The sequence below is a fragment of the Alligator sinensis genome, unplaced genomic scaffold (genome assembly GCF_000455745.1).
Source record: "Alligator sinensis unplaced genomic scaffold, ASM45574v1 scaffold1026_1, whole genome shotgun sequence".
NCBI lineage: Eukaryota > Metazoa > Chordata > Crocodylia > Alligatoridae > Alligator > Alligator sinensis.
Window position 1 is genome coordinate 423,035 of NW_005842897.1, and position 13,994 is coordinate 437,028.

At 45.5% G+C, this 13,994-nt stretch overlaps 1 protein-coding gene across 9 annotated transcripts in view; it reads right to left on the reverse strand.

The window, feature by feature from the left end:
- AFAP1L2 (actin filament associated protein 1 like 2) overlaps positions 1–13,994 on the reverse strand; it is a 101,546-nt gene that overhangs the window by 15,288 nt on the left and 72,264 nt on the right. For 5 of the 9 annotated variants that reach the window (XM_025192129.1, XM_025192136.1, XM_025192135.1 and 2 more), the window contains 5 exons: positions 11,609–11,699; positions 6,853–6,936; positions 3,899–4,104; positions 2,709–2,888; positions 748–837 (listed from right to left, as the gene is read on the reverse strand). In XM_025192129.1, coding sequence (XP_025047914.1) covers positions 748–837; positions 2,709–2,888; positions 3,899–4,104; positions 6,853–6,936; positions 11,609–11,699 — 651 coding nt within the window. The remainder of the gene's footprint in view (positions 1–747; positions 838–2,708; positions 2,889–3,898; positions 4,105–6,852; positions 6,937–11,608; positions 11,700–13,994) is intronic. The other 4 variants (XM_025192137.1, XM_025192133.1, XM_025192131.1 and 1 more) reach the window with 3 other exon arrangements.

Genomic DNA, 13,994 nt, shown 5'->3' on the forward strand with positions numbered 1-13,994 from the left:
CACTTACTGGGTTTATATGGGGCTGCTGGTTTGGGCACCACTGTTTCTGCGTGGGGCCCTGACACGTAGGTGACCTGCTCCCCATTAAATGGACCTCTCCACCTTGCTTTCCTATGGCCTATTTCTTAAGAGTCTTAAAGTATCTTTAAAACAGAGATAGTCTTGTGCTTCAGTGTCTGAATCTGCACCTGACATGATCCAAAGCATTCGGTGTACTACAGGTGGATATCTGGATACAGGCAAGCTTTGGTTAGATGCGATCTCTTTTATTAGACCAACTGAGTACAATAAATGGCTACAAAAATAAAGAAGGTGAAGGACAATTAAGGTTGTTTCCATGAATGGTATTTTCATCAGAAAAGTGCTTTGCTTATATTCATAGCATATTCTGATGCCTTCCTCCCAGATACAGCGACTGGACTTGAACTCTGCATGCTGTTTTTTTAAAGGAGCAGGATGGAAAGGAAGAAGTGTGAAGCGCTGCTGTCTCCTGCCTACTGACCAGGGAACCTGGTTTTCTCTGCTTTAAAAAAAATCCCCAATTTTTGGTTTAAAAAAAAGTAACCTCAAATCCACATTTTTCCATGATGAAAATGAAATGCCACTATATATAGCTATGTATTAGTGGTGTTTCATTTTAATGATGGAAAAAATGTAGATTTGAGGTTACTTTTTTTAAACTGAAAATTGGGGATTTTTTGAACTTGGGAGAAAATCAGGCTCCTTGCTAATGACACGAGGTTGTACCTTGGGGTAGCTTAGGCGCTGGGAGTCTGGGACGTACTGGTTTCCTTCACCAATTCCTTCAGACTGAAGGCCGCTGGTCTCCTGGATCACCTGGGTGGAGGAGAAAGCAGAAAGCTGTGAGTAAGGTCTGGTTAGAGTGACCCATACTCCTCTTTTTCCAGGATGGGCAGAATCAGAGGTACACAACGCACACTGCAGCACTTCCCGCCGCCCAAAAATTCACTCAGTAGCTTTGGCAAAGGGCTTGTGCATCTAGTCTCAGGAACCAGTGACCCTAAGGAGGACAGGGAGAGAAGAGAAGCTGGGACCCGGGTGCAAGCAGACCCAGAGATGGTGCTTGACAACAAAACCAGGAACAATTTGCAACTTCAGAGGCTGCTGATATGAATGGCGAACTGTAGCTATTTTGACAGCACTCTTTTTGGAGATCTTGGACTCATTTGGACCCAACTGAAAGCAAATTAAGAGTGCAAACTCAGAGATGCAGTTTATGTGCCAAAACCACTGACTTAACCTGGGCACAGGTAAGTTGGCGTCGGTCCACTGAAATGATTTATGCTGATTTACCCAAAATAAGGACCAGCCCATATGTGAAAGCAGCCCAAAATCCTGCAGGGAGAAAGGCCAGCTTCATTTCCATGTATTGTGACTGAAGTAGTTTCAATGGTGTATGAACGAGTGTAACTGAGGGCAAGATCTGGTCCCTTCCATAACCCAAATCAAAGGCTGCAAGTAAACAAGGTTCTTCAGCTGGCTTGGAGTGAATCACTGATCTTTGTAAAGGTTCATTGTTCTGCTGCCGTTTGAATCAAAGACCACGTTTCCTGTGCCGTCCGTGGCTATTTCATGTTCAGAACTTTCTCTACAAAACATTCCCACACATTGTTACAGAGAGAGGCATTAAGTGCTCTTCTCTCAGCTCAATTAGGCTGAAGCTGGGAGTTTCGTGGTCTCTTGCTGAAAGGCCTCCATTATTCTCGCAGGAAAGGCTGGGCCAGGGAGGTTCTCCATCTCCCTACATACAGAAGGCAGCGGGGGCCTACGGGGAGGCAGCTCAGCCTCCTGAAAATGGAAGTGATGCAGAGCACGTGTGTGTTCATAGCTGAGAATGGGACAAATGCAAATGGGAACAGGGGGAAGGAGGTGTATTCTGCAAGCAGGGCACGTGGGGATTTAGCCACAGGAATGAGTCTTTGAGAGCGGTATAGCATTCAACCCACTGGAGCATACAAGGGAGATGTAGCCTCAGACCAATGCCCTTTGTTTTAATTCCCATCACAGTTTCTCTGTCCCTCTCTTTGCCCTACCAAAGAATGAAACATCCTAAGGGATCCTTTAAAAGGCTCTTTATTCTGCTAACTGGTCATCTCTTCCTTGTCCCCAGCTGCAGACTATGGTACGGGCACCTTTCCCTGCTGCTCCACTACCACCTGTTCCTCAGGACTGGCTGCATGAGAATGAGAGGAGCAATGCCTGACAGGTGGCGTTGAAAATCATGGAGAGCCTGGTAGCAAGAGTTACGGGAAGGAGATGGGCAAGCTCCCTATCAGCACAGTGCAATGCTAAGTGGGTCAGCATGAAAAAGTGCAGCTCTTGAGGAAATTCAAAGGCTCTTTATGGACAGAGCCCTAGGAGCCATCTCATTCCTTGCTCCTGACAATTTTAAGGTCCTGCATTTTCTCTTTCACTGTCTCCATCATGAGAAAGCTGCAAGACCTATCATGGTCTGCATGTCTCCCAGTCAGAACAAAGCAGGAGGGAGTGCAGGGAAGGCAGGCAACATTTCAAACCCAGCGAGATGGTGACTGCAGGGTCAGCACCGAGCAAAGAGAAATGTTCCCACTCCACTACCATGGGCCATTTGCTAGCTAACTAGACACTGGCCACCACTGCGCCACTGAGCAATGCAATGAAAGATGTATAAACCCTTGGGTCACACACCGTGAGGCAGCTCCACTCACCCTGAGCCACTGCTCAGCCTGGTCCTTACTCTGCAGTCCCAGCACAATGACATCGGCATTCATGGGAATGATCTTCAGCTTGTGCTCCTTCTTCCTCACTTGCTTCTCCTTGTGTGTGACAGTGCAGCCAAGCAAATTCACATCTAGCTGCGGGTTGTGGTCCTTGGAGCTTTTGTAGCACTGAAAGCAGGACAAGAGAAGTAAAAGGTGTTAAAAATGAACCTTTGCAGCATAACCCCCCCCCAGCATAAACTCAACTGTAGCCTAGTCTCAATGTTCAGGACGAGTGAAGCAAATAACAGTGTTCAGAATATAGGGGAAAAGTCTAAATCAGCTTAAGCTATAGTGTCCAGATGTTTGATTTATACACAGACAGAAACAGGTATACACACAGCTGTATATACCTGTGCACATATATACAAGCATCCAGATCTTTCTATAAACTCCATCCCAAGAGGCTGCACCAAGGGACTGTTGTCTTGTCATGGAGTTCAATATTGCTGTCACAGGAGTCATGATTAAAATGACAGGGTTCCTGGCTTCTCAGACCCTTAAATCACACACAACATTTTCAAAAACACCAAAGCAGATTAGAAGCCAAAGCCTTATTTTCAAAAGTGCCTCGAGGCCACAGCAGGCATGTTAGAGGACCTGGGCTTTAGGGGCCAAATTTCAAAAGTAGTTTAGGTGCCTGAAGATGCCCATATATGTTAACTGCCATGTTTGCAATTCATAGGTGGGTCAACATTAATGGGAGTTGAGCGCCTAACCTGCTAAGACACTTTTGAAAATACTGCTAGGTGCCTATCTGTATCTTCATCCACTTAAATATCTTTGAAAGTCTGGCTCTAGGATCCTAACATCATAAAGCTTCTAAGCACCTCATCACTTTTGAAAACGGGACTTAGACATCTAAGTCACTTGGATGCTTTTGAAAATTATACCTTGCATCATTTTCCTCAACAATGAGCAGCGCCTTTGATTTGTGATCTACTTAGCCTGGCATGTGGTAGCACCCACCTGAATCCATGGAGACGTGTCATTGATGAAAATGTTTAGGAATTTCCACTTGGATGAGTATTCTTAAATCATCTGAACTAAAGACTCCCCTGAAAATGAATTTAAAGGCTCCTTCCCACTCCCACTCTAAAAATACACTATCATAGGTAGAAAACCAAAGGTTTGCCTACCAGCAATCTGGTGTCCTTAATGACACAGAGCTGTTTGGCCCACTGGCCCAGCCATTTCTTTCTCCACAGGAAAGCGCAGATACGAGCATCCTTCATCAATTCAATGGTGGCTTCAGGGGATGGCCACTGGTGGGTCGCTGACTTTCCTTTACTGCTCTCTTCTTCATCGTAGGATTCATAAGAGCTGCTAACTGCTTCTCCATCTTCTGTAACAAAGGCAAAGATGGTCACTAAATGCATTTCCCAGTGGCAATTACCATTTGCTTCACACATGCTCACATCAGGCAAGTGAGCGCACCATGTAGCATGCAGTCATCACAAGCAGCCCTGAGGCTCTGCATCGAGCTCTACATCTAGGTGTCTTGAAAATTTCCTAAGGGTATTTTCCTTCTGCATTTGCATCTCCAAGATCCACATTCTCCTTCTGGCCCAAATTGTTCCTCCAGTGTTTTGTGCATCAACTTGCAAAAGGCACTCCCCAGTTGCTCTCCAGTTTAAGAACATCCCTCAGATGTTCTTGGATGGCTCCTGGGCTTTTTCTCCCCCTACATTCGGCTATAAAACAAAAACCCTGCAAGACAACTGCAACCCCTGTTTAGCCCCTGACATATCCACCCTGCATCCTAATTATCAGATGTCGAGATGAAGCTTGCCAGACTCTGCTCATTGCATCTGAGCTGCCATTCTGCCATCCCAGTTCTGGATCTACTCAGCATTCAGTGCAGGGCAGGAGGTTGGTGCCCCGGGTAGCCCAGCTTTCTGTAGCAACACTCAGTGATGAACCGCAGCTTTAAACAAAGGCAACTGTTTTGTAGAGTTGGCAAGAGCAGGCAAATGTCCCCGTCACACTTAAGAAGGGGTGGGGTTTCCAAGAATGCTCCATATCAGCTTTTGCCACTGAAGTCTGGTAGAGTTTTACCATTCAAATGCAAGCAGAGGCTGATGCTGAGCACGCTTGAAAATCCAACCCAAGACGTACGATACAATCCAGCTCTAAGGCACTGTACATCGTGGAGGTTTTCAGAAGAGAAGGAAGGAGGGTCAGTGGGGCAAAATCCATGGAAGTCAATGAAAAGACTTCATTGCAACAGGGGCCTATGGTGCTTCGGATACAGATCAAATCTGCAAGCCACCAAACAAGCATCATTATTAGTGGTGCCCATGCAGCACTGTCAAAAGTGGACCCTAAGAGAGGTCTGCCACCTGTTAGGGCTCTCAAATGCTCATCCTGCTGAGCACAACTAAGACAGTGCTCTTGTCGTGTTACTCTCCTTGGGATTTGGGCTGCAATGTCCAAACAAATGTACAATTATAGGACCACAGAATCACTGAAGACTAGGGCTGGAAGGGACCTCAGGAGGTCATCTAGTCCAACCCTCTGCTCAAAGCAGGACCATCCCCAACTAGATCATCCCAGCCAGGGCTCTGTCACGCCAGGCCTTAAAAACCTCCAAGGATGGAGATTCCACACTCTCCTAGTGAGAGTTTTTCCTAATATCCAACCTAAACCTTCTGTAAGTTATCTTAGCATCATCAACACTGTTGAGAGGAAAGCCCAAACGGTAGAACTGAGAGAAAACAGCTAAAAGACTTCACTGAGTGTTTCATGGAAGAGCCCTTGAGGAAGATACATTTTTAAAACAAAAATGACTCGACAGCAAGAGTGTAGCTCCCAAAGGCTCTTCCAATGGCATGTTTCCCCACGCATAGACCAAGTCTTCGGCCACAATCTCCTGTGCATCAACTGTGATAACCTCAGCATGTCTGACACTGGGCTTGTTTTCACTAGACGAGCATCTCCCAGTGCAGCGCTGCCGAGCAGAGGCTCCTCGCGGAGATGCTTTCTGTCCGTGTGGCTTATGACCACCACGACATCAGCTAAGCCAACAAAAGTACTACTATCAGCAGACTTGAAACTACACCACCAGCATAGCTGTGTTGGCTAAAGTGTGTAATTTGTTTTATTCACACACCGAGCCAATATATTTTGCCCAGCTAACGCTACATAGCAAAGATCTGGTCATAGGCTCAGACCCTGCAGTTCTGCCTCTCCAGGGTGATGCCACTGGGAATCAGACCAACCAGTCTCCTTCCAGCAAAGTACCATTTATTTCGAACAAAGGCATTTCTTAGCTGAGGCACTTTCAAACCTGCAGGAAAAGTTGATCACATCGAGCTATTTCCCCCTAAGGCTTCCCATTCCCTGGACCTGGAAAGACAAACTCCCTCTGCAGACCTTTGCCACTGGATGGCAGGGCCAGAGGTACCAGCTTGCTTGCAGCTACCAGGAGATGCAAGTGAGCAGATGAAACCTAAACCATTGTAACTTATACCAGTGGACTCTTAGCCCCTGATTCTTGGACAAAAAGCTCCTCCACTTTACGGATCTGCCCTGTCTTTGCCCTTGCTTTTTGTTTTTGCACTGATGTTATACCTAGAGACTGGGGACAAGATGCCTGGCACTAGCAGTCTTAAGTGTTCTGACATTTCCTGCGTTAGATCAATAGTGTTTTGTGTGTCTGCTCTTCCAACATCCTCTTATCAAGTTAATTAATACAATTACACAAAAAACTCTAATAACCCATTATATCATAATTGCCCCTCCCTGAAAAGTTCACACAGGCCTTCAGGGCACTTCTCCATGTCTGTAAGAGGAGCTGGTTGGAGTTTTGCCTGATTAACCAAAAAATAAGGACGATGGGCGTTGTATTCCCTCTACGTCTGACAAAATAGATGAGAAACTCCTAGATTTCATTGCCAGTATGAAAAACTGCAAACTTCTGCATGCTCCCCTGCCATCCCCTTGATGCTGACATGGTGAATGGTGGTGGTTATCCATCCATGCAGGGAATGGAAAAGTGCTCATGCAAGGTAGGTGGATAGTTTTGGCAGATGATCATCTCTGCAACAGCTATGGTCAATAGAAACCGTCAGGCTTTGAAAGCATGCCGTACCCAGAGTTATTGTGGCATAAATTACTCCCTCAGTAACTTGTAACCCTGTCCTTGTTCCAGAGGCAGCAAGCCTACCGAAATGACCTGCAGAGTCCAAAGCAGAGAGAAAGAGAGAGAGAGAAAGCCACAGATGAACAAATACAGAAAACAATGACTCATTCGCATTTGAGTCCATGCTCCCAGTCTTTGCCTTTCAGCTACTAACTTCCCGTGCACGAGATGGAAGGAGCAAAACTTGAAATGCTGACAGGAACAACAGGACCAGCACAAATTTTCAACCCATTTCCTTTTAAGTTCCTTGCAGACTAAAAGTCATGTTTAAAATCAGCTGGTGCAGAAGCAATGCTTCAATCCCAATAATTATTATTCAATAGGTAGCTGCATTTCCATTCAGTCTCTTATCAGGGCTTTCAATTATGCAAATGCAGCACCAGAGAAGAATGATAAGGTTTTAATACAGCTCCGCACTGACAAAAAGCAAAAGGGGATCCTAGAAATTAATGAAGATGTAAAATGAAAGGCGACAGTTCCCAGTAGAGAGGCAGAAACAGTGCTGATGAAAGCCAGACCCCGTGCCCCAGCAATCCTGGCTGTTTTGTTCGTTTTAATTCATTCATCCATGGTTTGTTACAGTGCGTTGGATTCCCACCTCCAGCGCCACACGACTCTCCTATCTCCTCAGCCCATCTGGAGGGTTTGCTTTGATGTCTCCTTCCTGGGGATGATCGTGCTCATTTTATTAGTGTGCTTTTTTTTTTTTTTGCCTTATTTTACCGCACCACTCTGTTCGGAGATATGTGGGTGGCTTCGATTCTGGCTGTCAGTCAGAGATAGCTCCCTGACTGCCTGAATCTCCACCACTCTGCTTGAAAGGATTGGGTAAAGAGGTTAGTAAGAGTGGTTATGTTCACACTTATCATATTTCTCCAGGAAACAAACTCCAAAGACCTGAGGTTGCTTACTTCCAGCACAGATACCCATGCATACGCATACTGCCCATCTACAGCATCCATCACCCTACGCTCTGCAGGCACCCTTCAGCCATAACACCTCACCCTACATACCCTACCCCCCTTTTTATTATTTTTTTTACAGATGAGGACTCTGATGGACAAGGGTCCGGTCTTGTACCCATTGATGCTATCAGCAAAAAACGGACAGCAGCAGCAGATAAAGGGTCAAACCTAGGAAGATTGAAAGGACAGGATCAAGGTACTGCAGAGCTGAGTTTTGAATCGAGCACTGTGCTTTAGCCCACAAGATCACACACCTGCATCAGTTGCTTAATAACTGGCTAATGGCATATTATCATTGACTCTCATATCAGTTTATTAATTATTCATTTGCCCGAGGTGGCTGCCTCCTAGCTCATCTCGTCAGAAAATGACTCTCATCAGACCATGGAGTATTTTGGCAACTTAGCCTTTTCCTTCCCACGTAACCATGCCGTGGTGTCTAGTCTTAATCATAATGCAAGCTGCCTTATTCATTAATGTCTAGGGAAAGGTACTAGCTGGGGCCTGCTGAGGTGTGGTTTAGCATTTAAGAAGTGGGTAGCAGTACTGGCATTCAGGATATGCCAGAACTTGCATATTCCTATCCCAGTTCACCTTGTGGGTGTGATTGGCATCTTGCGGCTTGCCCTGATCTGTTAAAGAGCTTCAGCTATTTTACGCTGGTCTATGCAACTGTGTACAATATAAAACTTAAAAACTGAGGCCAGGTCAGCGTTTTGCCAAAAAAGGGCTCTTGTTTCCTATCGTAATCTGCTTCCAGTCGGGATTTCACAACAGCCACTGTGCTACATAGCGGAGTGGTTTGGGCTTCCACAGTGGAAGTGAGAACAGAATCCAGACCTTTCCCCTTGCAACGAAACCACAGGGGAATTTCCCCCAGCTGCTAGCAATGTGATGCCGTTGAACAGCTCTGGTTTCTCCAGGAGAGGGCACTGGTATACACCACCCGCTTGCTATTCCTTGCTTTTTTAATTTTCTAAGAGTTCTTGAATTCAGGGACTGTCTGCATATCAAGACTTGGCCTTACCAAAATCATTTAGTGTACAGGTAGGAAAGATAAAGCTAATGTCTGATTTAGAAAGGCTCCAAACCAGCGTGTGGTGCATAGCAAGGGGAACCAGTCTCCGACCAACATGCGCTGCACTCATGACACTGTGACCCAGGGCAGATGAGAATACATGCGTTGAACAGCATCTTAGTCCCCTATCAGATTACAGGCACAACTCAATGATGCCCCTTGTAGTGTACAGTATTATTTGACCTGCTGTGCTTTACCACTGAGCCTCACAGACCTCCCCTCCCGAGAGAAGTACTCAGGCTTTTATTCTTATAGAAACCAATGAGAGTTATGTGCCTTTAACACCTCTGAGAGCCTACGGCTTGGTGCCTGCAGCATTATTTACAAGGGACACCCTGGACCAAAGGAGCCCTCGCAGCTTCACGCTTAAAAATGACTGCTATCCATACCACCCTGCCTGAATTCAGTACCTGCGTTATCAAGAAACAGGGAGACTTGGGTAGTGTTCGTATCACTTCGAACAAGGTCTTCCTTTGGCTTATAAAGCTCTCCGAATTAGACAGTCCATCTTATTTGGTGCACAGCTCTTTTACAAACACGCACGCAAGACTAAATAAGAGATGGATACATGTCCCTACATGCAGTGGCTCTGAGCGTAATCAGCCAACTCCATTTTCCCGTGTGCATGGCAAAAAAAACATAACTATTATCTCGTTGTGGAGGCGACTGGAAAACACCCTGGGAAGTAAGATGCTTACATGAGGTTGCAAAGCAAGTTAAAGATGGTCTGAGGCTGGCAGGTGGCTCTGGGCCAGGACACAGTTTAAAGCAACTGGAAAAATCAACAACAAAAGGGTGCGTGACTCCCTCCCCTTTCATCTGCTCCCTAGTTGCCCATTTCTCCACTGGGGTAATGGTTTCATCTGCCTTTTTGCTCCAGAGGAACGAGCAACTGACAGGAAACTGGCAAAGATTTTTCTGCTTTGGCCGACAGTACCAAAAAAGTTTCAGTGGAACTGTAATGCTTGGGTTTATTCCAAGGGGGGAATGCCAGCCCGGGGGCATTTTGTACTGCTGCTGCAATGGCTACGACCCCAAGCACTGAGAAGACACTTCTCAACTTCCTTCCCAAAGTGCCTTTATCCATTAGTTCTGCTGGATATAGGATATTCCCTGCACTAAGAGTCTAGGAACTGTTCCCAATGACTCTAGTGCTGATGTGGGGTTTCAAAGCCAAATTCTTCCTCTAGTATTTGAACTGGACTCGAGTTATTTAGAGAAAGAGCCTAGACAAAATTCCACAGGTGCCTTTGTAGCCCCAAACACAACCCTGGTTTTCCCATGACTCATGGGACTACTTACCTTCAACTTCTTAAATGATGGTGATTTTGCAAAAATGGAAAGTAATCCTACTCCACCATGGTCAGTAGCAAGCGGTGCTTGCTCCATATTGGAAAGACAGGGTCGTTTTAAAATGACAAGAGAGAAACACGGAGAAGGGGTGAGGAACAGAAGCTAAAATCGTAATCCACACCACTTATCTGCACACGATGACACCTCTGGTCTCGCCTCTCATGCAAACCAAGTGTTATCTCCCTGTTTATCACTGTACTTTCCTGGCACCCAAAGTGCTGGCTCATGGGAGGGAGGCAATAGGAAATTTTCTGCACTGTTCTTCCTCTGTTTTGCTGCCACTTTCAAAGTCTCCCCTTGAGATTGGGGCCTCTGTTTAACTTAGGAGCTGAACATATGCACAGGAAGATGCAAGGAGCTGTGCTGAAGAGCTGACTTACAATAAATGGTCCCCCCATGATTTTTAGCAGTGGGCCCCAGAGTGGGTACAAACTTCCAAGTTCAGTGCTGCACATTTGGGTCATAAAGGACAACTCTGCTCATGCACCAGTCCTGAAATCAGATCCAAATCCTAAACCTCATTTCTTATCCTTAAGTCTGAATTTCTCACCTGCCCTGAATAACACAATAGCATAAATGAGGCTTTATGGAGTCTCCACTGTACATCCTTCACTCTCCAGGGGTAGATGGCAGGGTAATAGGCACATTGCTTGAGGCACAATGGGAAGATGCTCTATAACGGGGTGATGAAAATGGGCCGAGAGCTTACACAGTATAGAAGAGAATCGGTGACATTTACAGAACAAAATCAGTTGCACTATATAGAAATGTACATTTACAAGTAGCTTATAAATGGCTAATAAATGACTACCATTTCCATAAATGGGTTAATCATTTCTGCTGGATTTAAAAAGTCCTACAGAACAATAGTGTCAGATTTTAAGGGCCATAGGAAGCAGCAAATCATCCAGTCTGATGTCCTGCAGAAAATAGCCCACTACATTACCCCTGCATCAAGCCCAAGACCTCATGTCTTTGATAAAGAAATCTGATCTTGATCTGAAAGCATCAGAAACAGAAATCTACCCAGGCTTACACCAGTTTACAATGATGTGTTTACAACTAAACATGCTCCTTATGTCTACAACAGGCTCAAAACACCTATTAGCTATTTATTAATCCTTTATAAACTATAATGGTACCTTCAATATTAAATGTGACCGACCATTATAGGGGTTGAACATGTATCAGCAGCAAGTAACAAAGAACTGTATGTACTTTTTGCCCCTTGCTCTCACAAGCATCAAGTTCTGTATCACACTGCAGTTAACGATAGCCATAAAAAAGCAGACACACGGCTCTGATGTACCGTTCATGGAGACATCGTATGGCTCAGCTTCTTCATAATATCCCTCTGGTGACTCAGTCTTGAAGGCCAAGGGCTGTTTCACTTCTGGAATCTGCAGAAGGAATAAATCAAACAAGCATGTGAACAGGCTGGAGTTTAGGAATAACCCCACTCCTGGCTTTAAGGCAAATGGGTCCAGAGGCAAGGAGAGACATATTGGCAAGTACCATAACTGGGTTTCACCATACAGCCAGCTTAAAAGGACTGTTTTGATGCCGTACTTTGCAACTCTCCCACGATCTAAGTGTTGTGTCCACTTAAAATATATCATGCCTTCAATATTCCTGAAAACACTAGAAAAAAACCCAGGACTGATTGGGTTGGGAATGGATGGGAATACGGAATGGATGGGAATACTAACCCAGAGCCCCCTCTCGCTCGCCTACCAAAAATGAAGACGGTCATTTATCTGAATGTGCTTCCTCCCTGGTCCTTCAATACAGATTGCTGCCCATAATCTTATGTTTAATTGGACTGCTGTTCAACCCTGAGAATATTAATGGACACCTGAATTGTGGACAGCTGGGATTCGGATGTACTACCATTAGCCCAAACAGCCCTTTAGCTCCCCATCTCAAACCCCACAGCTGACAGTCCACTGCCAGTTGGTCACCGCAGCAAACGCCTCTATCTTAAGAAACATACCGGATATCTTTAATGTTGATTTGAGCATAAATGAAGGAAGTGGATAAATAACATTAATGTGAAATAAGCCTTTGAAAAGAATCCAAGTGCTGGAAAATCCCTGTTGCATCTGCCAAACACCTCCCAACACACGAGCAAGGCCTGGCAGAGAAAACAGCTCCCCGAGTCATTAGAAATACTAACATACAAGTGAAGATGATGGGTAAAATCAAGCCTTTTTATTGTCCAAGCCATTCACGTGCCTGCAGACTGGAGTGGACGGAGTGACAGCTGTCATTAGGGGAACCGGGAGCGCTCCTATTCTTCTGCCTAGCCATTTCCAAACCAAGTCCAGCAACAAGTCTTTCTTATCGCTTGCTGTACATTATACCACACAGCGCATAGCTACGACTCACCACGCGTTATGTTCTTGCTCCCCGTTCGAAACAGCCAATGACATTATTTCAGCTGAGGGTGGTTATTCTTTCAGTCACTTGTTTATGGTGTAACTTAGATTACAGGTGTATGAACTGGGCTGGGACTAGGCAACAGTGATGCTGAAAAAGGCAGATGTCCCTAGGAGACAACTAGGGGTATGTTAACCACTACTCTTTCCAATCCTTTCAGCTAATTCATGGCTATGTGCTCTCCTTGATTATGCAAAGCCAAGGAAGAAGAGAAGACATGGGGCAGGGCCATGCCATGATGAAAGGCCCTGCACACAAAGGCCCTATCATTAGTGGGAATTAAAGCTGCCCCTTCTCCCTACCAAGCACTAAAGGAAAAATATTACTGTACTCTTCTTGCCTACTCCAAGAGACCCATGAACATCACGCTCGACTTCTTTGTGGGGCTGACCAGCCCCTGAGAGTCCTGACTTTTGTACCTGCAATATTTTTGTGTACGCAGTAAAAAGACCAAGTCGCAATTTTTTCAGCATAGTTTGTATAAGTACATTTAAGACTTAGGCCTTTCCTTCATTCTCCTATTAGGACCTAGTAAGGGCAATAGCATTGGGAGACTCAGATGTCTATGGCAATAAGTTTGTATCTTAGTTTTTTAAGTACATTTAAGACTTAGGCCTTTTCCTTCATTCTCCTATTAGGACCTAGTAAGGGCAATAGCATTGGGAGACTCAGATGTCTATGGCAATAGGGTAGTAAGTCCCAGTCTGGCCCATCCGGATTGCTGCTTTGATCCCGATGGAGTCAGAAGATCAGATTTTGGGTCGCATTCACATGCAAACCCGTGGGTGAAACCTTCTCACGTCTGCACCCTTGGGTGAAAGGTCTCTCCCAGCCCTGTCAATCTATAAACACTCAGTAAACGTGTCCACGTACATCAATGTGCATGTGGGCATGGAGATCACGCTGCTGGAAAACCATTCCCCATCACGCTTTCACGCTGAAGAACTGAAGCTAAAGCATTGCACTGAAAGACAAACACTCAGTACATCTGCTGGCTCCACTTCCTCAGCCAGGGAATATTTCCATCGTTTCCATCTGGGGCAGGCTGGCTGCGAGAGCCAGCCAACGCTATGTGGCAAAAACAATAAACAGGTTGGGAGGGCGTCTTTGTCCACACAAAGGCCCACCGCGATTTCCTCTGATGCTGACCAACAAGTGCTGGGGAAGGGGTAGGGGAAGTTGCTTTGTTTGCTTAATAGAGACAACAGAAGTTGTCAGGCTTCAGCTGCTTTAAAGGTTATATTTTTTCTCTTTCC